Below are 25124 nucleotides of genomic sequence, written 5' to 3'. Positions count from 1 at the left end.
GGGACAACCTGATCCCTCTGTAGCCTCCCCAGCACTTAGAACGGTGCTTTGCACATAGTAAGCGCTTAATAAATGCCATCATTATTATTATTATTATTCTTGGGTCCCCCCCGGCCCCCCTAACAGCTGGGGCGGCGGGCTGGGACTCGGCTTCACCGACGGCTCGAAAGGCACGGCGCGGGGGGGTCACGGGTTCCAATCCTGCCTCCGCCACAGACAAGTGGACTGGCCCCTTCCCTTCCCTGAGCCTCGGTGACCTCGTCTGGAAAATGGGTGGTTGAGACGGTTTCCACCCCGATTTGCTTGGCAAAGAGTGATTCTTATTAATGCTTGCCGTCCTTATCGTTTTGAACAATAAACAGCCCAGAGGGCAACTCAAGGGAGGCTGCAGGGCCTCACCTGGAAACATCAGGGGGGATTATTATTATGGTATTTGTTAAGCGCTTACTATGTGCCAAGCACTGTTCTAAGCGCTGGGGTGGATACAAGGTAATCAGATTGTCCCACGTAGGGCTCACAGTCTTCATCCCCATTTTACTGGTGAATAATAATAATGGTATTAAGCGCTTACTACGTGCAAAACACCATTCTAAGCGCTGAGGGGGGATACAAGGTGATCAGGTTGTCCCACAGGGGGCTCAGTCTTCATCCCCATTTTACAGATGAGGGAACCGAGGCCCAGAGAAGTGAAGTGACTCGTCCAAAGTCACACGGTTGACAACTGGTGGAGTGTCGGGATTCCTAGTGAGCACTTCACCGTCTGCCCCTTTTAGACTGTGAGCCCACTGTCTCTATATGTTGCCAACTTGTACTTCCCAAGCGCTTAGTACGGTGCTCTGCACACAGTAAGCACTCAAATACGATTGATAAAAAAAAGGTGGGGACGAGGAATGGATGGGTCTCCGCGCCCCCAGCTTTCGACCGCTATGCCCGTGTGAAGGACCGCGAGAGCGAGGCGCCGCTAAAACGTTTATTGCGCTACCACCACGACGAAGAGAGTTTAGAAAACGGCAGGGTGGCATCCCGACCCGAGGGGCCGGACTGCTGGAAACTCTTACCTCCGGTCAGGGCCCGGGCCTTTCGGGGAAAGCCCCCGCCGCGGCGCGGTCTCTCCCCCCGCTAAACGTCCGTCGGCCGAGGGATCCTTCCGGCGCTCCTGCTCCCGTCCCGGCCTCCCGTCCCGTCCGCTCCCTTTCGCCCACCCGGGCCGAAATACCCTCCGGGCTCTCTCCGGCCGTCGCGCCGTGTCAGCGGGCGGCCGGGAAGCGCGGGCCCGTGCCGAGCGTTATGGCTTTTCGTGGGGCGGCGGGGGGAGAAAAGAAGAGAGGACGAGGAGGGGAGGCGAAGCAGCAGAAAGGTGGGCGTCCCCCTCCCCGCCGCCGCCGCCGCCGCCGCCGCGATGGGTCCGGTGCAAAAAGGCGGGAGACGGGGGGACCCCCCGGAAAGTGCCTCTGGTTAACGGTTAGGGATGAGGCCGCCGCTGCCGCCGCCGTGAGCGGGATTTTGTCTTTGGTTGTGGTCGGGATGGGGGAGACGTCCCCGCCGGTGCCGGTGCCGCCCCCGCTCCGGCCTCGCCCGCTGTCCCCGAGGGGCAGGACCGGCCGGCCGGACTCGCCGCCGGCGTCCTTTCGACAAGAGGGCCCGGGCGGGGGTCTCGAGGACGTGGGGGGGGGGTCCGGCGTGTCTTTGGTGCGCGGCCAGAGCGAGGCGGGCCGCCCGCCGTCCGCCGCTAGCGCTGGCCGGTGTAGGTCTTGAACCAGGAGGTGACAGAGGCGGCGGCGGAGGAGATCATGCCCCCCGCGGTGCCGCTGGCGGCGCCGGGCGCGGGGGCCGCGGGGGCCGCGGAGGCCGGGGCGCCGGGCCCGGGCCCCGCCTCGGCGGGCTGCGAGGGGATGTCGCAGAAGCGGGGGCTGGGCAGGTTCTCCCAGTCGGTGCCCAGGTCCGTCTCGTCGTCGCTGACGCCCTCGCCGTCGTCGTCGCCGTCGTCGCCGCCGCTCTCGTCCGTCTGGGCGCCGGCCCCGGCCTCCACGAACTCCACCGAGTCCTCCAGGTCGGCGCTCATCTCGAAGGGGCCGGACCTGCCCCCCCCGACACGGACCCCGCCCCGGGTCGCCCCCGGCTCACGGCGGCGCTCAGGACAGCGCCCTGCCCACAGCGAGCGCCGCCCCCCGCCCCCCGTTCCTCCTCCGTGGGGCAGAAGGACCCGGGTTCTAATCCCCGCTGTGTGACCTCGGGCCAGGCGCGCCGCTTCTCTGGGCCTCGGCTGGAAAGTGGGGATTCAGTCCCTGTTCTCCCTTGTAGACCATCCCGTATGGGAATAATAATAATAAACCTACTAGTAATAAATCCGGCATTAAGCGCTTACTGTGTGCCAGGGACTGTGCTAGGCACTGGGCCGGACGCAGGCAAATCAGGTCGGGGACGGTCCCTGTCCCACGTGGGGCTCACGGTCTCCCCATTTTACAGATGAGGGAACTGAGGCCCCGAAAAGGGAAGTGACCTGCCCAGGATCACATGGCGGACAAGTGGACTGTGAGCCCGCTGTTGGGTAGGGACCGTCTCCGTATGTTGCCAACTTTTACTTCCCAAGCGCTTAGTACAGAGCTCTGCACACAGTAAGCGCTCCATAAATACGATTGAATGAAAGTGGACAGAGACGCAGCGTGGCTCAGTGAGAAGAGCCCGGGCTTTGGAGTCGGAGGTCGTGGGTTCGAATCCCGGCTCCCTCACATGTCTGCTGTGTGACCTTGGGCAAGTCACTTAACTTCTCTGAGCCTCAGTGACCTCATCTGTCAAATGGGGATGAAGACTGTGAGCCCCACGTGGGATAACTTGATCACCCACTTGATCACTTCAGCGCTTAGAACAGTGCTTTGCACATAGTACGCACTTAACAAATGCCATCATCATTATTATTATTATCACCCGGTATCTCCCCCCAGCACTTAGAACAGTGCTTTGCACATAGCGCTTAACAAATGCCATTATTATTATTATTATTATTATCACCCGGTATCCCCCCCCAGCGCTTAGAACAGTGCTTTGCACATAGTAAGCGCTTAACAAATGCCATTATTATTATCACCCTGTATCCCCCCAGCGCTTAGAACAGTGCTTTGCACATAGTAAGTGCTTAACAAATGCCATTATTATTATTATTATTATTATTAAGTGGCAGAGACAGTATTAGAACCCATGACCTTCTACACTCCCCCACGCCCGCATTCTACCCAGCGCTTAGAACAGTGATTTGCACATAGTAAGCGCTTAATAAATGCCATCATCACCATTATTATTATTATTATTATTATCCGCTAGGCCATGCTGCTTCTCTACACGGGACACGTGGGACGGAGTCTGACCCGATTGGCTTGGATCTACCCCTCCCCGGGCGCTCACAACAGTGCCCGGCACCTAGGAAGCGCTTCCCAAATACCACGGGGGGGGGGGAGAAAATCACTTCCAACCCACCCCGCGGTGCAGTCTGGGTGGGGCAGGAGCTACAATTCAGTCGCTCACCCCCTGAATTCCCTCTTTTCAGCTGGCTTAAATCCTAAATCTCCCCTCACGGTATCTCGAACCCGTCGCCCGGACGCGGTCTCGGACCCCTCCCTCTCCCGTTCCTTCCTATTCAGTCGGGCGCCGGATCCCGTCGTTCGTCCCCTCCCAGATCCACCCCTTCCTTCTCCATCCCAACCGCCCCCACGACCGTCCTCAGCAGGGTTCAGCGGGCGTCTCCCGCGCTCCTTTCATTCCGCCCTATTTACTGAGCGCTTACTGTGTGCAGAGCACTGGGCTGAGCGCTTATAAGTGGTGAGGAAGATGTTAAACCTCCCCCCGCTGCCCACCCGTCCCTCGTCGGCTCGGTCCGCTCCCCGGCAGCTGGGGCTCAGTGGAAACAGCCCGGGCTTTGGGAGTCCGAGGTCATGGGTTCAAGTCCCGCCTCCGCCACTTGCCAGCTGGGTGACTTTGGGCGAGTCACTTCACTTCTCTGGGCCTCGGTTCCCTCATCTGGAAAATGGGGATGAAGACTGGGAGCCCCCCGTGGGACAACCTGGTAGCCTCATCTCCCCCAGTGCTTAGAACAGTGCTTGGCACATAGTAAGTGCTTAATAAATGCCATTATTATTATTATTACTATTATTATTATTATTACCTCACCTCGCTGCTCTCCCACTCCAGCCCGGCCCACACGCTTGGCTCCCCTCGTGCCAACCTTCTCCCTGGGCCTCCCTCTCGCCTTCCTCCTCGGATAATAATAATAATAATAATAATTGCATTTATTAAGCGCTTACTATGTGCACAGCACTGTTCTAAGCGCTGTTTTTGGTTACAAGGTGATCAGGTTGTCCACGGGGGGCTCCCAGTCTTCATCCCCATTTTCCAGATGAGGGAACTGAGGCCCAGAGAAGTGAAGTGACTCGCCCAGAGTCACCCAGCTGACAGTTGGCGGAGCCGGGATCTGAACCCACGACCTCTGACTCCAAAGCCCGGGCTCTTTCCACTGAGCCACGCTGCTTCTCAATCCGACGGACGATTCCTCTCCCCCGTTTCACAGCCTTATCGAAGGCCCACCTCCTCCAGGAGGCCTTCCCTGACTGCGCCCTCCTTTCCTCTTCTCCCGCTCCCTTCTGCGTCGCCCTTTATTCCCTCACGTGCCCCCCCCCGGCACTTCTGTCCCGATCCGTAACGGATTTATTTGTACCAAACTCTGTCTCCCCCCCATCGAGACCGTAAACTCACTGTGGGCAGGGTACACATACTACATTACACCCAAAGTCCCTCAGTAGAGCGCTCCGCGCACGCTAAGTGCTCGATAAATACGATTGATCGATTGATTTTTCTTTCCTCATCTGGAAAATGGGGATGAAGACTGGGAGCACCCTGTGGGACAACCCTGATGGCCTCGTATCTCCCCCAGCGCTTAGGACAGTGCTTGGCACATAGTAAGCGCTTAATAAATGCCATTATTATTATTATTATTATTATTATTATTATTATTATTACTACCTCACCTCGTTGCTCTCCCACTCCAGCCCAGCCACTTGGCACATAGGAAGTGCGTAATATTATTATTATTATTATTATTATATTATTATTATTATTATTATTACCTCACCTCGCTGCTCTCCCTCTCCAGCCCGGCCCGCACGCTCGGCTCCCCTCGTGCCAACCTTCTCCCTGGGCCTCCCTCCTTGGATAATAATAATAATAATGGCATTTATTAAGCGCTTACTATGTGCAGAGCACTGTTCCGATCTGTAACATATTTATTTGTACCAAAGTCTGTCTCCCCCATCAAGACTGTAAACTCACTGTGGGCAGGGTACACATATTATATTACACCCAAAGTCCCTCAGTACAGCGCTCCGCACACGCTAAGCGCTCGATAAATACGACTGATGGATTGATTTTTCTTTCCTCCTGGTGCCGGATTTTGGGGGAGGTTGAGTCTTCCTCTTCGAGCCCGACTCGCCCGCTTTCCCGCCGGGCGGCCAAGCCGACGGAGCCCGGGCGTCCATTATGTTGCCGATTTATACTTCCCAAGCGCCTAGTCCAGTGCTTTTAGACTGTGAGCCCGCTGTTGGGTAGGGACCGTCTCTATATGTTGCCAACTTGGACTTCCCAAGCGCTTAGTACAGTGCTCTGCACACAGTAAGCGCTCCATAAATACGATTGATGGTGACTGATGATGCTCCGCACACAGTAAGCGCTCAATAAATACAACTGGATGAATCCCGGCTCCGCCACCCGTCCGCTGGGTGACCGAGGGTAAGTCATTTCACCCCCCCGGGCCTCAGTTTCCTCGAGCGAGCTATTGCTATCAGGGGCCGTCAAGTCGTCGCCGATTCAGTGCGACTCAGGATTAAATACCAGTTTCTCCCCCTTTCGATCGCGAACCCCAACTGGGACGGGGCCCGTGTCCGACCTAATTAACTGGTAGTGACCCCGGCGCTTAGGATGGTGTTTGATAATAATTAATAATAATAATGATGATGATGGTATTTGTTAAGCGATTACAATAATGTTGGTACTGGTTGAACGCTTTCTATGCACCAAGCCCTGTTGTAAGCGCTGGTGGAGATACAAGGTGATCAGGCTGTCCCACGTGGGGCTCCCGGTCTTCATCCCCATTTACAGATGAGGGAACTGAGGCCCAGAGAAGAATAATAATGATGATGATGGTATTTGTTAAGCGCTTACTATGTGCCAAGCACTGTTCTCAAGCGCTGGGGGATACAAGGTGATCAGGTTGTCCCATGTGGGGCTCCTGGTCTTCATCCCCATTTTACAGATGAGGGAACTGAGGCCCAGAGAATAATAATAATAATAATGGTATTTGTTAAGTGCTTACTATGTGCCAAGCACTGTTCTAAGCACTGGGGGATACAAGGTGATCAGGTTGTCCCACGTGGGGCTCACGGTCTTCACCCCCATTTTCCAGATGAGGGAACTGAGGCCCACAGAATAATAATAATGATGGTGCTGGGGGATACAAGGTGATCAGGTTGCCCCACGTGGGGCTCACGGTCTTCATCCCCATTTTACAGATGAGGGAACTGAGGCCCAGAGAATAATAATAATAATAATGGTATTAAGCGCTTACTATGTGCCAACCACTGTTCTAAGTGTTGGGGGATACAAGGTGATGAGGTTGTCCCACGTGGGGCTCACGGTCTTCACCCCCATTTTCCAGATGAGGGAACTGAGGCCCAGAGAATAATAATAATGACGGTATTTGTTAAGCGCTTACTATGTGCCAACCACTGTTCTAAGCCCTGGGGGGATACAAGGTGAGCAGGTTGTCCCACGTGGGGCTCACGGTCTTCACCCCCATTTTCCAGACGAGGGAACTGAGGCCCAGAGAAGTGAAGCGACTCGCCCAAAGTCCCACAGCTGACGAGCGGCGGAGCCAGGATTAGAACCCACGACCTCTGACTCCCAAGTTTGGGCTCTTTCCACTGAGCCGTGCCACTTCTAAGTGCCAAGCACTGTTCTAAGTGCTAAAAGGGTGTTTGATATGTAGTACGCGCTTAACAACCTCTGCACACAGTAAGCGCTCAATAAATACGACTGAATGAATGAACAAGTCCCCTACAAAAGTAGTAAATCCTCATGAGAACGTCAAACCTTCAAAACCTTTCTAGCCTCTGAGCCCGGTGATGGGTAGGGACCGTCTCTGTAGGTTGCCGACTTGGACTTCCCAAGCGCTTAGTACAGTGCTCTGCACACAGTAAGCGCTCAATAAATACGATTGAATGAGTGAATGAACAAGTCCCTTACAAAAATAGTAAATCCTCGTGAGAACGTCAAACCTTCAAAACCTTTCTAGCCTCTGAGCCCGCTGATGGGTAGGGACCGTCCCTATAGGTTGCTGACTTGGACTTCCCAAGCGCTTAGTACAGTGCTCTGCACACAGTAAGCGCTCAATAAATACGATTGAATGAATGAATGAACAAGTCCCTTACAAAAATAGTAAATCCTCGTGAGAACGTCAAACCTTCAAAACCTTTCTAGCCTCTGAGCCCGCTGATGGGTAGGGACCGTCTCTGTAGGTTGCCGACTTGGACTTCCCAAGCGCTTAGTACAGTGCTCTGCACACAGTAAGCGCTCAATAAATACGATTGAATGAATGAATGAACAAGTCCCTTACAAAAACAGTAAATCCTCGTGAGAACGTCAAATCTTCAAAACCTCTCTAGCCTCTGAGCCCGCTGATGGGTAGGGACCGTCTCTATAGGTTGCCGACTTGTACTTCTCAAGCGCTTAGTACAGTGCTCTGCACACAGTAAACGCTCAATAAATATGATTGATTGATTGAACAAGTCCCTTACAAAAATAGTAAATCCTCGTGAGAACGTCAAACCTTCAAAACCTTTCTAGCCTCTGAGCCCGCTGATGGGTAGGGACTGTCTCTAGATGTTGCCGACTTGGACTTCCCAAGCGCTTAGTACAGTGCTCTGCACACAGGAAGCGCCCAATAAATACGACCGAATTCATTCCAAAAAAAAATGTTGGCATTTGTTAAGCGCTTACTACGTGCAAAGCACTGTTCTAAGCGCTGGGGGGGGGATACAAAGTGATCAGGTTGTCCCACGGGGGGCTCACGGTCTTCATCCCCATTTGACAGATGAGGGAACTGAGGTTCAGAGAAGTGACTTGCCCAAGGTCACACAGCAGATGTGGACTGTGAGCCCGCCGTTGGGTCGGGACCGTCTCTAGATGTTGCCGACTTGGACTTCCCAAGCGCTTAGTCCAGTGCTCTGCACACAGTAAGCGCTCGATAAATACGACTGAATGAATGAATGAACGAATGAATGACGAGCAAAGCCCCCCAAAAAGCATCTTTACTTACCTGCCCAGGTTTTCGGTGCCTGGGCTGACCAGGTACATGATATTCCTGAGAGTGTGCAGGGGATGCAGCAGATCCAAATTGACGTGCTGGGAAAAGCAGGGAAGAGACGGGATGACCGCGTGCGTCCGCCCGGCGGGACTTTCCGCTTCGAGCCGGACGGACCCGGCCGCGCGGTCCCCTTACCTGGGAAAAGCAGAGGTACAGGACGTTGGCGTTCAGCTTCTTCACGGACCGCGTGAACTTCCGCCGGCTGAGGTTTTCTCCGCAAAATTCGCTGCACCAACGAGAATCCGGACAGCAGAGGCGTGACTTTTTCTTTTTTTCGTATTTATTGAGCGCTTACTGTGTGCAGAGCACCGGACTGAGCGCTTGGGAAGTCCAAGTTGGCAACATCTAGAGATGGTCCCTACCCGACGGCGGGCTCACAGTCTAGTCTTCTGGCCCCCAAATCAATCAATCATATTTATTGAGCACTTACTGTGTGCACAGCACCGGACTAAGCGCTTGGGAAGTCCAAGTTGGCAACATCTAGAGACGGGCCCTACCCAACGGCGGGCTCACAGTCTAGTCTTCTGGCCCCCAAATCAATCAATCAATCGTATTTACTGAGCGCTTACTGTGTGCAGAGCACTGGACTAAGCGCTTGGGAAGTCCAAGTTGGCAACATCTAGAGACGGTCTCTACCCAACAGTGGGCTCACAGGCTAGTCTTCTGGCCCCCAAATCAATCAATCAATCGTATTTATTGAGCGCTTACTGTGTGCAGAGCACCGTACTAAGCGCTTGGGAAGTCCAAGTTGGCAACATCGAGAGACGGTCCCTACCCAACGGCGGGCTCACAGTCTAGTCTTCTGGCCCCCAAATCAATCAATCACATTTATTGAGCGCTTACTGTGTGCAGAGCACTGTACTAAGCGCTTGGGAAGTCCAAGTTGGCAACATCTAGAGACGGTCCCTACCCGACGGTGGGCTCACAGTCTAGTCTTCTGGCCCCCAAATCAATCAATCAATCAATCGTATTTATTGAGCACTTACTGTGTGCAGAGCACTGTACTAAGCGCTTGAGAAGTCCAAGTTGGCAACATCTAGAGACAGGCCCTACCCAACAGCGGGCTCACAGTCTAGTCTTCTGACCCCCAAATCAATCAATCAATCAATCAATCATATTTATTGAGCGCTTACTGTGTGCAGAGCACCGGACTAAGCGCTTGGGAAGTCCAAGTTGGCAACATCGAGAGACAGTCCCTACCCGACGGCGGGCTCACAGTCTAGTCTTCTGGCCCCCAAATCAATCAATCACATTTATTGAGCGCTTACTGTGTGCAGAGCACCGTACTGAGCGCTTGGGAAGTCCAAGTTGGCAACATCTAGAGACGGTCCCGACCCAACAGTGGGCTCACTAGAAGGGGGAGACAGAAAACAAAACTTGTTGCCAACTTGTACTTCCCAAGCGCGTAGTACAGTGCTCTGTACACAGTAAGCGCTCAATAAATACGATTGAATTGACCAAATGAAAAACAAAACATATTAAAATAAAATAAATAGAATAAATATGTACAAATAATATAAATACGATTGAATGAATAATAATGAGACAGAGAAGCAGCGTGGCTCAGTGGAAAGAGCCCGGGGTTGGGAGTCAGAGGTCCTGGGTTCAAATCCCAGCTCCGCCAATTGTATAATAATAATAATAATGGCATTTATTAAGCACTTACTGTGTGCAAAGCACTGCTCTAAGCGCCAGGGAGATTACAAGGTGATGAGGTTGTCCCACGGGGGGCTCCCACTCTTCACCCCCATTTTCCAGATGAGGGAACTGAGGCCCAGAGAAGTGAAGTGACTTGCCCAAAGCCGCCCAGCTGACAATTGGCGGAGCCGGGATTTGAACCCGTGACCTCTGACTCCAAAGCCCGGCCTCTTTTCCACGGAGCCACGCTGCTTTCCAAGCGCTCAGTCCGCTGCTCTGCCCACAGTAAGCGCTCAATAAATACGACTGAATGAATGAATGAGCTCAGTCCGGTGCTCTGCCCACAATAAGCGCTCAATAAATACGGCTGAATGAATGAACGGCCCTCGATCACCACAATTGATTAACCAAAAAAAAACCCAAACCTCCAGGCCCTTCCTTACCTGTTACAGAGTTTTTTGGGGAGATTGACGTCCAGGATATGAGATAAAATGTTGACGAGCTGAGTTGCATAGCATAAGGCGGCGCTGATGGTGTGGGCTGGGTTGTTCTGCTCCGTATCTAAAAGAGGCGGTTAAACAGTGCGAGGGCGACTAGACTGGAAGCCCCCGGAGGGCAGGGATCGCCCAGCCAACTCTCCCCCTTCCCCTTCTAGACCGTGAGCCCGCTGTTGGGTTGGGACCGCCTCTATATGTTGCCGGCTTGTACTTCCCAAGTGCTTAGTACAGTGCCCTGCACACCGTAAGCGCTCAATAAATACGACTGAATGAACGTATTTATTAAGCGCTTACTATGTGCCAAGCACTGTTCTAAGCGCTGGGGGAGTTACCAGGTGACCGGGTTGTCCCACACGGGGCTCCCAGTCTTCATCCCCATTTTTCATCATCATCATCAGTCGTATTTATTGAGCGCTTACTGTGTGCAGAGCACTGGACTAAGCGCTTGGGAAGGACAAGTTGGCAACATAGAACGTTTTCCAGATGAGGTCACCGAGGCACAGAGAAGCGAAGTGACTTGCCCAAAGTCACCCAGCCGACAAGCGGCGGAGCCGGGATTAGAACCCACAACCTCCGACTCCCAAGCCCGGGCTCTTTCCGCCGAGCTACGCTGCTTCCCACGATTTGTAATAATAATAATATAATAACTAAGCGCTTAGTCCAGTGCTCTGCGCACAGTAAGCGCTCCATAAATACGACTGAATGAATAATAATGACGGGCGGAAAGAGCGCGGGCTTGGGTTCAAATCCCGGCTCCGCCATTTGTCAGCTGGGTGACTTGGGGCGAGTCACTTCTCTGGGCCTCAGTTCCCTCATCCGTAAAAAGGGGATTAATAATAATAATAATAATAATACTAATGGCATTTATTAAGCGCTTACTATGTGCAGAGCACTGTTCAAAGCGCTGCAGACCGCGAGCCCCCGGTGGGACACCCTGATCGCCTTGTAACCTCCCCAGCGCTTAGAACGGTGCTTTGCACGTAGTAAGCGCTTAACACATGCCATCGTTATTATTATTAAGAGGTCGCTGAGGCCCAGCTGACAGGCGGCGGAGCCGGGATTAGAACCCACGACCTTCCCGCTGAGCCGTCACGCCGCCTGTGCTTTCCAAGCGCTCAGTCCAGTGCTCTCTGCCCGCCGTAGGCGCTGAATAAGTAGGATTGGATGGATGACGGGGGGGCGGGGGGGGGTCTCACCGGGGCCCTGGGCGGTCTTCTTCTCCTCCACCCAGCTGTAGTAGGCGGAGTAGTCCCCGTTGTTGGGCAGGCTGATCCAGGGCCCCGCGATGCTGACGCTGCTGTCGCCGTTGTGGTCGTCGCAGACCCAGCGCCCCGACAGGTAGGTGGTCCTCCGGGCCTCCGCCAGCTTGCTCACCGTGCTGGACGTCATGTTGTCGCCCTCCGAGGAGGCGTCCGCCGGGTCTCTGCGGCCGCCGGGGGTGGGGGGGGGAGGGAGCTCTTTATTTCGTCGATGACTTGTATAGAGCTATACTTCTATTTATTATGACAGTATTGACACCTGTCCACAATACTTCTATTTATTAAGACGGTACGGACACCTGTCCATAATATAGAGCTATGCTTCTATTTATTTTGATGGTACTGACACCTGTCCACAATTTAGAGCTATACTTCTATTTATCATGACGGTATATGCACCTGTCCACAATATAGAGCTATACTTCTGTTTATCATGACGGTATATGCACCTGTCCACAATATAGAGCTATACTTCTATTTATCATGACGGTATATGCACCTGTCCACAATATAGAGCTATACTTCTATTTATTATGACAGTATTGACACCTGTCCGCAATATAGAGCTATACTTCTATTTATTACGAGGGTATTGACACCTGTCCGCACTGTAGAGCTATACTTCTGTTTATTAGGACGGTATATGCACCTGTCCACAATATAGAGCTATGCTTCTGTTTATGATGACGGTATTGACACCTGTCCACAATACAGAGCCATACTTCTATTTATTATGACGGTATTGACACATGTCCACACTATAAAGCTATACTTCTATTCACTACAATGGTACTGACACCTGTCCACAATATAGAGCTATACTTCTATTTATTACGATGGTATTGACACCTGTCCACAATATAGAGCTATACTTCTATTTATCATGGTGGTATATGCACCTGTCCACAATATAGAGCTACACTTCTATTTATTATGATGGTATTGACACCTGTCCACAATATAGAGCTATACTTCTATTTATTACGACAGTATTGACATCTGTCCACAATATAGAGCTATACGATTATGATGGTATTGACACCTGTCCACAATATAGAGCTATACTTCTGTTTATTATGATGGTATTGACACTTGTCCACAATATAGAGCTATACTTCTATTTATTATGACGGTATTGACACCTGTTCACAATAGAGCTATACTTCTATTTATTAAGACAGTACGGACACCTGTCCACAATATAGAGCTATGCTTCTATTTATTTCGACGGTACTGACACCTGTCCACAATACAGAGCTATACTTCTACTTATTACAACAGTATTGACACCTGTTCGCAATATAGAACTATATTTCTATTTATTATGATGGTATTGACACCTGTCCACAATATAGAGCTATACTTCTATTTATTATGATGGTATTGACACCTGTCCACAATATAGAGCTATACTTCTATTTATTATGATGGTATCATCATCATCATCATCAATCATATTTATTGAGCGCTTACTGTGTGCAGAGCACTGTACTAAGCGCTTGGGAAGTACAAGTTGGCAACATATAGAGACAGTCCCTACCCAACAGTGGGCTCACAGTCTAAAAGGGGGAGACAGAGAACAAAACTAAACATACTAACAAAATAAAATAAATAGAATAGATAGGTAGAAGTAAAATAAATAGAGTAATAAATATGTACAAACACATATACATATATACAAGTGCTGTGGGGAAGGGAAGGAGGTAAGATGGGGGGATGGAGAGGGGGATGAGGGTATTGACATCTGTCCACAATATAGAGCTATACTTCTATTTATTATGACGGTATTGACACCTGTCCACAATATAGAGCTATACCTCTATTTATTATGGTGGTATTGACACCTGTCCACAATATAGAGCTGTACTTCTATTTATTATGATGGTATTGACACCTGTCCGCAATATAGAGCTATACTTCTATTTATTAGGACGGTATATGCACCTGTCCACAATATAGAGCTATACTTCTGTTTATCGTGATGGTATTGACACCTGTCCACAATACAGAGCTATACTTCTATTTATTATGACGGTATTGACAGCTGTCCACAATATAGAGCTATACTTCTATTTATTACGACGGTATTGACACCTGTCTGCATTATAGAGCTATACTTCTATTTATTATGATGGTACTGACCCCTGTCCACCTATTTGGTTTTGTTGTCTGTCTCCCCCTTCTAGACTGTGAGCCCGTTGTTGAGTAGGGACCGTCTCTATGTGTTGCCGACTTGAACTTCCCAAGCGCTTAGTCCAGTGCTTTGCACACAGTAAGCGCTCAATAAAGACGACTGAAAGACTTAGCACTGTTCTAAGCGCTGGGGAGGTTACAAGGTGATCATGTTGTCCCAGCCCGGGGGGCTCACAGTCTTCATCCCCATTTTACAGATGAGGGAACTGAGGCCCAGAGAAGTGAAGTGACTTGCCCAAAGTCACACAGCTGACAGTTGGCGGAGCCGGGACTTGAACCCACGACCTCTGACGCCAAAGCCCGGGCTCTTTCCACTGAGCCACGCTGCTTCTCCGACTCAATAAATACGACTGAATGAATGATAGACATCTATCTACCCCGGTGCTTAGAACAGAGTGGGCGCTTCCCAGGTAGTGAAAAAAAACCTCACCGATTGAGTAATTATGGTACCTCATTAAGCGCTTATTTATAATAATTATATTATTATAATAATAATTTGGTTCTGACGACTTGACACCTGTCCACATGTTTTGTTTTGTCTTCTGTCTCCCCCTTATAGACTGTGAGCCCGCTGTTGGGAGGGACCGTCTCTATATGTTGCCGACTTGGACTTCCCAAGCGCTTAGTCCAGTGCTCTGCACACAGTAAGCGCTCAATAAATACGCTTGAATTAATGAATGAATAATAATGATAATAATGACTGTATCTGTTAAGCGCTTACTGCGTGCCAAGCACTGGGGGAGGAGATACATAGAAAGTGCTTAATACCACAATTCTTATAAGCCGCAATAGCCCGGGCTTGGGAGGTTGAGGACGTGAGTTCTAATCTCGGCTCCGCCAACTGTCAGCTGTGGGACTCTGGGCAAGTCACTTCACTTCTCTGTGCCTCAGTTCCCTCATCTGGAAAATGGGGGTTAAGACTGTGAGCCCCGCGTGGGACAACCTCATCACCTCGTATCCCCCCGCAGTGCTTAGAAGAGTGCTTGGCACCTAGTAAGCGCTTAACAAATGCCATCATTATTATTAGTAGTAGTAGTGGTATTATTGTTCTTACCTGGGGCCGGTCTTGACTTGGTCGATGGGGAAGATGACGGAGGTGAGCTCCAGGACGTGTTCCCGGCGGAGGCCGGCCAGGCGGGCCCGCCGCCCGCGCAGCTCCTCGCTCTTCCTGTCCACCAGCTCGCCCAGCTTGCGGTTGTGCCGCTGGATCTTCTCTTTCTTCTCTCGGTGCCGCTGCGCTCGGCACGACAGTTTCTGGTTCTTCTCCTGGGTCTTCTCCAGGCCCTCGGAAGCTGGGGAGGACAGAGGGGCTCGCTCCTGCGGACGGTCGCTCGGCCCGCCGTTCGGTCCCGCGCTCACTCGTTTGCCCGTTTGTTCGCTCGTTCCACCTTTCATTCCTTCATTTGCTTGTTCCTTCATTCCCCGGTTCCTTCATTCCCCCGTTCCCTCATTTCCCATTTCCTTCATTTCCCCGTCTCCTCATTCCCCCATTCCTTCACTTCCCCGGTCCCTTCATTCCCCTGTCCCTTCATTCCCGTTTCTTCACTTCCCCGTTTCTTCATTCCCCTGTTCCCTCATTCCCCCATTCCTTCACTTCCCCGTTTCTTCATTCCCCTGTTCCCTCATTCCCCCATTCCTTCACTTCCCCCGTCCCCTCATTCCCCCATTCCTTCACTTCCCCCGTCCCCATTCCTTCAGTTCCCCATTCCTTCATTCCCCCATCCCTTCATTCCCCCGTTCCTTCATTCTCCCGTCCCTTTATTCTCCCGTCCCTTCATTCCCCCATTCCTTCATTCCCCCGTTCCTTCATTCTCCCATCCCCATTCCCCTGTTCCCTCATTCTGCTATTCCTTCACTTCCCCATTCCTTCATTCCCCCATCCCTTCAGTCCCCCATTCCTTCATTCCATTCCTTCATTCCATCATTCCCACGTTCCCTAATTCCCCAGTTCCTTCATTCCCATTTCTTCAGTCCCCCGTTCCCTCATTCCCATTTCTTCACTTCCCCATTCCTTCATTCTCCCATCCCTTCATTTCCCAGTTCCTTCATTCCCCCGTCCCTTCACTTCCCCGTTCTTTCAGTCCCCCTTGCCTTCATTCCCCCATTCCTTGATTCCCTGTTGTTTTCATCCCTTCATTTGTTCAAGACTCTCCTCCCCTTCAAAGCCTTACTGAAGGCCCATCTCCTCCAAAAGGCCTTCCCTGACTAAACCTCCCTTTTCCTCCTCTCCCGCTCCCTTCCACGTCACCCTGACTCGCTCCCTTTCTTCATCCCCCCCCCGCCCAGCCCCACACCACTTACGTCCACATCTGAACATTTATTGATTTCTATTCATGTCTGTCTCCCCCTCTAGACTGTCCGCTCCTCGTGGGCAGGGCATGGGTCTGTTTATCAGCAGGGCCCAGTGGCAAGAGCCCAGGCTTGGGAGCCAGAGGTCACGGGTTCTAATCCCGGCTCCGCCGCCTGTCTGCCGTGTGACCTTGGGCCAGTCACTTCACTTCTCCGGGCCTCAGTTCCCCCATCTGGAAAACGGGGATTAAGACCGTGAGCCCCACGTGGAACCGTATCCAACTGGATTAGCTCGTATCCACCCCCGGCGCTTAGTCAAGTGCTGGGCACATAGTAAGCGCTTTACAGATACCATAGAAAACGTGGCCGGGGGTGGGGGGAAATAGATAATAATAATAATGGCATTTATTAAGCGCTTACTATGTGCAAAGCACTGTTCTAATCACTGGGGAGGATACAAGGTGATCAGGTTGTCCCACGGGGGGCTCACAGGCTTCATCCCCTTTTTACAGATGAGATAACTGAGGCCCAGAGAAGTGACTTGCCCAAAGTTACCCAGCTGACAATCGGCGTTGCCGGGATTTGAACCCATGACCCCAGACTCCAAAGCTCATGCTCTTTCTACTGAGCCCAGACTGAGCCCCCTCCTTCCTCTCCCCCTCCTCATCCCCCGCCTTACCTCCTTCCCCTCCCCACAGCACCTGTATTTATTCCTCTATTTATTTTACTTGTACATATTTATTCTATTTATTTTATTTTGTTAATATGTTTTCTTTTGTTCTCTGTCTCCCCCTTCTAGTCTGTGAGCCCGCTGTTGGGTAGGGACCGTCTCTAGATGTTGCCGACTTGTACTTCCCAAGCGCTTAGTCCAGTGCTCTGTGCACAGTAAGCGCTCCATAAATATGACTGAATGAATGAATGAATATAAGATCCCCTCCCGCCACAAGTAAGTCGTCTGTCGTGTCATCCTCCTTACTTTTTGTCATTTCTTCGTTGCCTTTACAGATGGTTTGCTTCAGTTGTTCGATCCTCATCTTGCAGGACATTATCTTCCATCTCTGAAATCCAGAGGCCAGCCGGTGAGCGAGGCGCGGGAGGGACGGCCTCCGGGTCCCCCTCCCGCGGCCCACCGTTAGCCGCTGGGACGCTAATCGTGGGTAAAAAGGGCCGCCCTGGCATGTGGATCCGCACCTATCATCGATTTATCGATTCCCGTTCACGTCCCTCTCCCCCCGCCCCGCTAGTCGTCGGCCCGCTGAGGGCAGGGAGGGAACGCGCCCGTTCCGCTGTTCTCTCCCGACTGGAAAAGCGCTCAATAAATCCCGTCGACCCATCATGGAGACGGGGGGCGTTGGGGCTTCTCCACGGCCGGTTTGTGGGGACTCGCTGATCGAGCCGGGAGAGGGTCGCTCTAAGAGACACCCCGAGGGGAAGCGGCGTGGCCTAGTCCCGCGGCCCGGGAGTCGGAAGGCCTGGACTGTGGATTTTCGACCGCCGGCTCGTTGTGGGCGGAAAATCTGTCTGTTTATTGTTATGAGAAGCAGCGTGGCTCGGTGGAAAGAGCCCGGGCTTTGGAGTCAGAGATCAAGGGTTCAAATCCCGGCTCTGCCAACTGTCAGCTGGGTGACTTTGGCCAAGCTGCTTCTTCTCCGTGCCCTCATCTGTAAAATGAGGATTAAAACTGTGAGCCCCCCCGCCGTGGGACAACCTGATCACCTTGTAACCTCCCCAGCGCTTAGAACAGTGCTTTGCACATAGTAAGCGCTTAACAAATACCGTCATTATTATTATTATTGTGGTATTGTCCTCTCCCAAGCGCTTAGTACAGTGTTCTACACACAGAAAGCGCTCATTGAATACGACCGACTGAATGAACGACCCGGGTTCTAATCCCGGCCCCGCCACTTGTCTGCTGCGGGACCTTGGGAGAGTCACTTTACTTCTCTGGGTTCTAATCCCGGCTCCGCCACTTCTCTGCTGTGTGACCTTGGGCAAGTCACTTCACTTCTCTGTGCCTCAGTTCCCTCACCTGTAAAACGGCGATGAAGACTGTTGAGCCCCACGTGGGACAACCTGATTGCCTTGTATCTACTCCAGCGCTTAGAACAGTGCTTTGCACATAGTAAACACTTAACAAATACCATTATTATTATTATTATTATCCTTTGGGCCTTGGTTACCTTATGTGGAAAATGGGGGTAACGACTGTGAGCCCCTTATGGGACAGGGACTGCGTCCGACCCGATTAGGTTATTAAGTGCTTCGTACGGTGTTCAGCACACAGTAAGCGCTCAATAAATATGACTGGATGAATGAATCGCCCCCAGCGCTTAGAACAGTGCTTTGCACATAGTAAGCACTTAAATACCATCATCATTATTATTATTATTCTCTGGGCCTCAGTTACCTCACGTGGAAAACGGGGGTGACGACCGTGAGCCCCTTCTGGGACCGGGACTGTGTCCGACCCGATTAGGTTGTTAAACGCTTCGTACGGTGCTCGGCACACAGTAAGCGCTCAATAAATACGACTGAATGAATGAATCTCCCCCAGCGCTTAGAACAGTGCTTTGCACATAGTAAGCACTTAACAAATACCATCATCATTATTATTATTATTCTCTGGGCCTCGGTTACCTCACGTGGAAAACGGGGGTGACGACCGTGAGCCCCTTGTGGGACCGGGACTGCGTCCGACCTGATTAGGTTGTTAAACGCTTCGTACGGTGCTCGGCACACAGTAAGCGCTCAATAAATACGACTGAATGAATGAATCTCCCCCAGCGCTTAGAACAGTGCTTTGCACATAGTAAGCACATAACAAATACCATCATCATCATTATTATTATTATTCTCTGGGCCTCGGTTACCTCACGTGGAAAATGGGGGTGACGACCGTGAGCCCCTTGTGGGACCGGGACTGCGTCCGACCCGATTAGGTTGTTAAGCGCTTCGTATGGTGTTCGGCACACAATAAGCACTCAATAAATACGACTGAATGAATGAATCTCCCCCAGCGCTTAGAACAGTGCTTTGCACATAGTAAGCACTTAACAAATACCATTATCATTATTATTATTATTCTCTGGGCCTCGGTTACCTCACGTGGAAAACGGGGGTGACGACCATGAGCCCCTTATGGGACCGAGACTGCATCCGACCCGATTAGGTTGTAAGCGCTTCCTACGGTGCTCGGCACACAGTAAGCGCTCAATAAATACGACTGAATGAATGAATCTCCTCCAGCGCTTAGAACAGTGCTTTGCACATAGTAAACACTTAACAAACACCATTATCATTATTATTATTCTCTGGGCCTCGGTTACCTTATGTGGAAAATGGGGGTGACGACCGTGAGCCCCTTATGGGACACGGACTGTGTTCGGCCCGATTAGGTTATTAAGTGCTTCGTACGGTGCTCGGCACACAGTAAGCGCTCAATAAATACGACTGAATGAATGAATCTCCCCCAGCGCTTAGAACAGTGCTTTGCACATAGTAAGCACTTAACAAATGCCATCATCATTATTATTATTATTCTCTGGGCCTCGGTTACCTCACGTGGAAAACGGGGGTGATGACCGTGAGCCCCTTGTGGGACGGGACTGCGTCCGACCCGATTAGGTTGTAAGCGCTTCGTACGGTGCTCGGCACCCAGTAGGCGCTCAATAAATACGACTGGATGAATGAATCTCCCCCAGCGCTCAGAACAGGGCTCAACACAGAGCCCTTAACAGATACCATTAAAAAACAGATACCATTAAAAAACAAAGTCTCCAAGACAGCGGGGCCCAAAGGACGGACCGTCAGCTTGTTGTGGGCAGGGGATGTGTCAGTTTATTGTCCTGTCGTCCTCTCCCAAGGGCTTAGTACAGTGCTCTGCACGCAGTAAGCGCTCAGTAAATAGGAATGAAATAAGAAGACAGTGAGAACATCCCCCAGCCCCGACTCACCAACTGGTCGGCTATGCGCTTCCCCTCCATGGCCTGTAGCAGCCTGCGGGGTATGGGGAAGGGGATGGGAGGGAAATCGAGGCTGGTTAAGTAGTGATCCCGGCCCCAGTGTGGGGCAACGCCCGCCGACCCCTTTCCCGCGTCCTCCCTCTGGCCCGGGACTCCCTCCCACCTCCGTCTGTGCCGGACCACCGCTCTCTCCACCTTCAAAACCTCATTCAAGTCACACCTCCTCCAAGAGGCCGTCCCCGATTCAGCCCTCTTGTCCCTCTCCCTCCTGCTTCATCTAAGCGCTCGGATTTAATAATAATAATAATAATAATAATAATAACGATGGCATTTATTAAGTGCTTACTATGTGCAAAGCCCCGTTCTAAGCGCTGGGGAGGTTACGAGGCGATCAGGTTGTCCCCCGGGGGGCTCCCAGTCTTCATCCCCATTTTCCAGGTGAGGGAACTGAGGCCCAGAGAAGTGACGTGACTCGCCCAAAGTCGCCCAGCTGACAGTTGGCGGAGCCGGGATTTGAACCCATGACCTCTGACTCCAAAGCCCGGGCTCCTTCCACTGCGCCACGCTGCTTCTCTAGGATCTGTCACCTTTGGACATGGAGAAGCAGCGTGGCTTCGCGGAAACGGCCCGGGTTTAGGAGTCAGAGGTCGTGGGTTCTAATCCCGCCTCCGCCACGTGTCAGCTGTGTGACTTTGGGCGAGTCACTTCACTTCTCTGGGCCTCTGTTCCCTCATCTGTAAAATGGGGATCGAGACTGTGAGCCCCACGTGATTACCTTGTATCTCCCCCAGCGCTTAGAACACTGCTTGGCACATAGTAAGCGCTTAACAAATACCAACATTATTATTATTTGATAATCGCCCCACCCTCCACCCCCCAGCCCTTATGTACAGCAGCATGGTGAGGTGGATAGAGCCTGGGCCTGGGCGTCAGAAGGTCATGGGTTCTAATTCCGGCTCCGCCACTTGTCAGCTGTTCTGACTTTGGGCCAGTCACTTCACTTCTCCAGGCCTCAGTTCCCTCATCTGGAAAATGGGGATGAAGACTGTGAGCCCCACGGGGGACAGGGACTGTATCCGACCTGATGAGCTACCCCAAGCGCTTAGTCCAGTGCCTGGCACATAGGAAGCGCTTAACGAATACCATTTAAAAAAAAGATTAAAAGCCTGAGGAGATGATGAGGCCAGCGGGCTCCAATGGTCACACTCGGGGGCCTCCGGGCCGGGCCCGGAACGTGCCGCTCATTTCCACGGACGCTCACGTCCCAGCTCTGGCTGCTGGGCTTCCCGGCGGCTCCCGACCGGTGGAGAATCCCTCATGGGGGGGGCGGTTTTCCAGCTCAGAAAAGGGGCTTAAAACACCCGGGCCACCTCCACCCCGTTGCGGTGAGCGGAGATGGGGAAAGCGAACAAGCCGACTTACTGTTCCTGGAACTCATTTTGTTTGCTCTTCAGCTTGCTTAGCCTCTCTTTCTTGTCAGCAAACCTAGAGAGAGAGAGAGAGAGAGAGAGAGAGAGAGAGAGAGACAGGGAGAGATGGGGGGGGAGAGGCAAAGGGTGAGGGGGACAGGGTGGAAAAGAGAGTGGGAAAGAGGGAGATAAAGAATGTGAAGGGGAAAGCGGGAGAGGGAGAGTGGGAAAGAGAGTGGAAAAGAGGGAGAGAGATAAAGAACGTGAGGGGAAAGAGGGTGGGGGGAAAGAGGGAGAGAGATAAAGAACGTGAGGGGGAGCATGTGAGAGAGAGACGAGGGAAGGAGAGGAAAAGAGGGCGAGAGGAAGAGGAAGAGAGTGTGAGGGGGAGTGTGGAAGAGAGGGAGAGCGTCAGAAAGAGAGCATTAGAGAGAAAGACAGAGAGAAAAAGAGAGGATGTGAGGGAGTGAGAGAGGACAGGGGTGAGAGAAAGGGAGAGAGGCGGGGAGCGAGGAAGAGACAGCGTGAGACAGACAGTGTGAGGGGGAGTGTGGAAGAGAGGGAGAGCCTCAGAGAGAGATAAGGGAGAGACAGGTGTGAGGGAGTGAGAGAGGAAAAGGGGGTGAGAGAAGGAGGGAGAAAGGAAGTGAGGGGAGAGGAAGAGAGGGAATGAGAAAGAGCATGACAGAGACAGTGTGAGGGGGAGCGTGGAAGAGAGGGAGAGTGTCAGAGAGAAAGAGATAAAAAGGGAGAGAGACAGTGTGAGGGAGTGAGAGAGGAAAAGGGGATGAGAGAAGGAGGGAGAGAGGCAGGGAGTGTCAGGGGGAGAGAGAAAAGAGGGAGAGCATGAGAGAGACAGTGTGAGGGGGAGCGTGGAAGAGAGGTAGAGTGTCAGAGAGAAAGAGATAGAGTGAGAGGAAAAGGGGGTGAGAAGGAGGGAGAGAGGCAGGGAGTGTGAGGGGGAGAGAGGGAGAGCAGGAGTGAGAGCACGTGGGGGGAGCGTGACAGAGGGAGAGAGTCAGAGATAAAAGGGAGAGACAGAGTGTGAGGGAGTGAGAGGAAAAGGGGGTGGGAGAAGGAGGGAGAGGGAGTGTGGGGGAGAGAGGGAGAGCAGGAATGAGAGCATGAGAGAGACAGAGTGTGAGGGGGAGCGTGGAAGAGAGGGAGAGCGTCAGAAAGAGAGGGTATGAGAGAGAGAGACAAAGATAAGGGAGAGACAGGATGTGAGGGAGTGAGAGAGGAAAAGGGGGTGAGAGAAAGGGAGAGAGGAAGGGAGTGTGGGGGGAGAGAGGGAGAGTGGGAGTGAGAGAGAACATGAGAGACAGAATGAGGGAGAGAGATAATGCGTGAGGGGGAGATAGAAAGGGAGAGTGTGAGAGCAACATGAGAGTGTGAGAGAGAGTTTAGGGGAGAGGAAGAGAGAGGGGAAAAGAGAGACAGGCGGAGGGTTTGGCTTAACAGGCCCACAGGCAGCATCGGCCGGCCAAGGGGCTGGGGCTCAGATGCTGTGCTGAACAGGATGGCCACCCCGGGGAGGGGAAGGGGACGGGAGAGGCCTCCATTGTGGCCAACCAGGTGGACTGAGGAGGACAGCTCCTCCAGAAACCCCCGGCACCACCTCCCTGGAAAACCATTTCCCCAAATCCCACCCCACCGCCCGCTTAGCAGGTGGGGAGCGGCGGAGGTCTGGGTTCCGAGATGAACTCCGTCCATCAATCTGTGGTGTTGGACTGCGTGTTCACTGTGGGCAGAGCACTGCGTTTAGCTCTTGGGGTACAACTACAGACCCTAAGTTCATCGTAGGCAGGAAATGTGTCCGTTCTGTTGTCCTCTCCCCAGCGCTTAGTACAGTGCTCTGCCCTTAGTTTATACCACTGATTACTATCAAGAACCAGCGTGGCGCAATGCAAAGAGCCCAGGCTTTGGAGTCAGAGGTCATGGGTTCAAATCTCTGCTCCGCCAATTGTCAGCGGTGTGACTTTGGGCAAGTCACTTCACTTCTCTGGGCCTCAGTTACCTCATCTGTAAAATGGGGATTAAGACTGTGAGCCCCCTGTGGGACAACCTCATCACCCTGTAACCTCCCCGGCGCTTAGAACAGTGCTTTGCACATAGTAAGCGCTTAATAAATGTCATCGCTATTATCATTACTATTATTCTGTCCCTATCTGTCATTTTATTTATTTGTGTTGATGGCTGTCCCACCCCCTCTAAACTGTACGCTCGCTGTGGGCAGGGAAGGTCACTGTTTATTGTAGTGCGCTTTCTGAAGCGCTTAGTATAGTGTTCTGCACACAGTAGGCGCTCAATAAATACGAATGAATGAATGAATGAGTGAGTCCGTCGAGGCCCTGGATGGCTGAGGGGAGGCCCGGCCAGGCGAGAGGCCCTGACTGCGCGTGCGCGAGGCCACCAACGCCGACCCCCCCCACAACCCGGCGCCCCGACTGCGCACGCGCGATCTCCCTCTTCCCCTCCCACCACCAAGCGCCCCGACTGCGCGTGCGCGAGCCCATCACCGCCCTCTCACCCCACCAAGCGTCCCGACTGCGCATGCGCGAGGCCATCACCGCCCACTCCCCCCCACCAAGCGAGCAGGCAGCGCGCGCGCGCGCGAGGTCCCCGGCGCCCCGACTGCGCGTGCGCATGGCCATCACCGCCCACCCCCCACCAGGCTCCCCGACTGCGCATGCGCGAAGCATCACCGCCCTCTCCCCCCCCCACCAAGCGACCAGACAGCGCGTGCGCAAGGTCCCCTCCGCCGACCTCTCCCAACCCGGCGCCCCGACTGCGCATGCGCGATGCCATCACCGCCCTCTACCCCCCCCACCAAGCAACCAGACAGCGCGTGCGCGAGGTCCCCGCCGCCGACCTCTCCCCCCCACCAAGCGCCCCGACTGCGCATGCGCGAGGCAATCACCGCCCTCTCCCCCTCAATTGCCCCGACTGCGCGTGCGCGAGGTCCCCGCCGCCGACCTCCCTGCCCCCCCCCACCCGGCGCCCCGACTGCGCGTGCGCGAGGTCATCACCCCCACCGACCTCCGCCCCCCAACACCGTCCGCGCGCACGCGCGCGAGCTCGGGCTGAGACGGTGGGGGGGGAGGGGTGGCGCGCGAGCGCCGGAAGGAGCGGCGGTGGGGTGGGGGTGGGCAGGAGGCCGTCATTGAGGGGCTCGTACCTCTCGCCGTCGCGGCCGTCGAAGAAGACGAAGTCGCCGGTCCTGACGCACCTGGCGCAGGTGAGGCGCCGGCGGGTGGTGTTGCAGAGCGGGCAGCGCTCCACCGCCACGGACAGCCCCTCGGCCGCCTCCACCGACGCCGCCAGGGCTCCGCCGGCCGGGGGGCGCCGCCCGAAGCCCCGGGCCCCCGGCCCGCTGGGAGACGCCATGATGGGCCCCGACCGGCGCCCGTCACGTGGGGGCGGTGTCGCGCCCGGTGCATGCTGGGACGGCCGGCCGGGAGGGCGCGCGCGCG

General features: G+C 53.2%; 1 protein-coding gene across 1 annotated transcript; it reads right to left on the bottom strand.

Annotated features, from left to right (window-relative positions):
• Positions 1 to 1717: 1717 nt before the first annotated feature.
• Positions 1718 to 25038, bottom strand: ATG14 (autophagy related 14). The gene is made up of 10 exons (XM_038756748.1): positions 24830 to 25038; positions 21665 to 21727; positions 20234 to 20276; positions 17257 to 17338; positions 15046 to 15283; positions 11736 to 11962; positions 10486 to 10603; positions 8540 to 8630; positions 8357 to 8442; positions 1718 to 2078 (listed from the first exon to the last, which is right to left on the bottom strand). The coding sequence occupies exons 1-10, from the start codon at positions 25036 to 25038 to the stop codon at positions 1730 to 1732; spliced, it is 1506 nt and encodes a 501-aa protein (XP_038612676.1). The 3' UTR covers positions 1718 to 1729.
• Positions 25039 to 25124: the final 86 nt, after the last annotated feature.

The sequence above is a fragment of the Tachyglossus aculeatus genome, chromosome 14, assembly GCF_015852505.1.
Source record: "Tachyglossus aculeatus isolate mTacAcu1 chromosome 14, mTacAcu1.pri, whole genome shotgun sequence".
Classification (NCBI taxonomy): Eukaryota; Metazoa; Chordata; class Mammalia; order Monotremata; family Tachyglossidae; genus Tachyglossus; species Tachyglossus aculeatus.
This window is presented reverse-complemented; position numbering and strand designations above follow the sequence as displayed.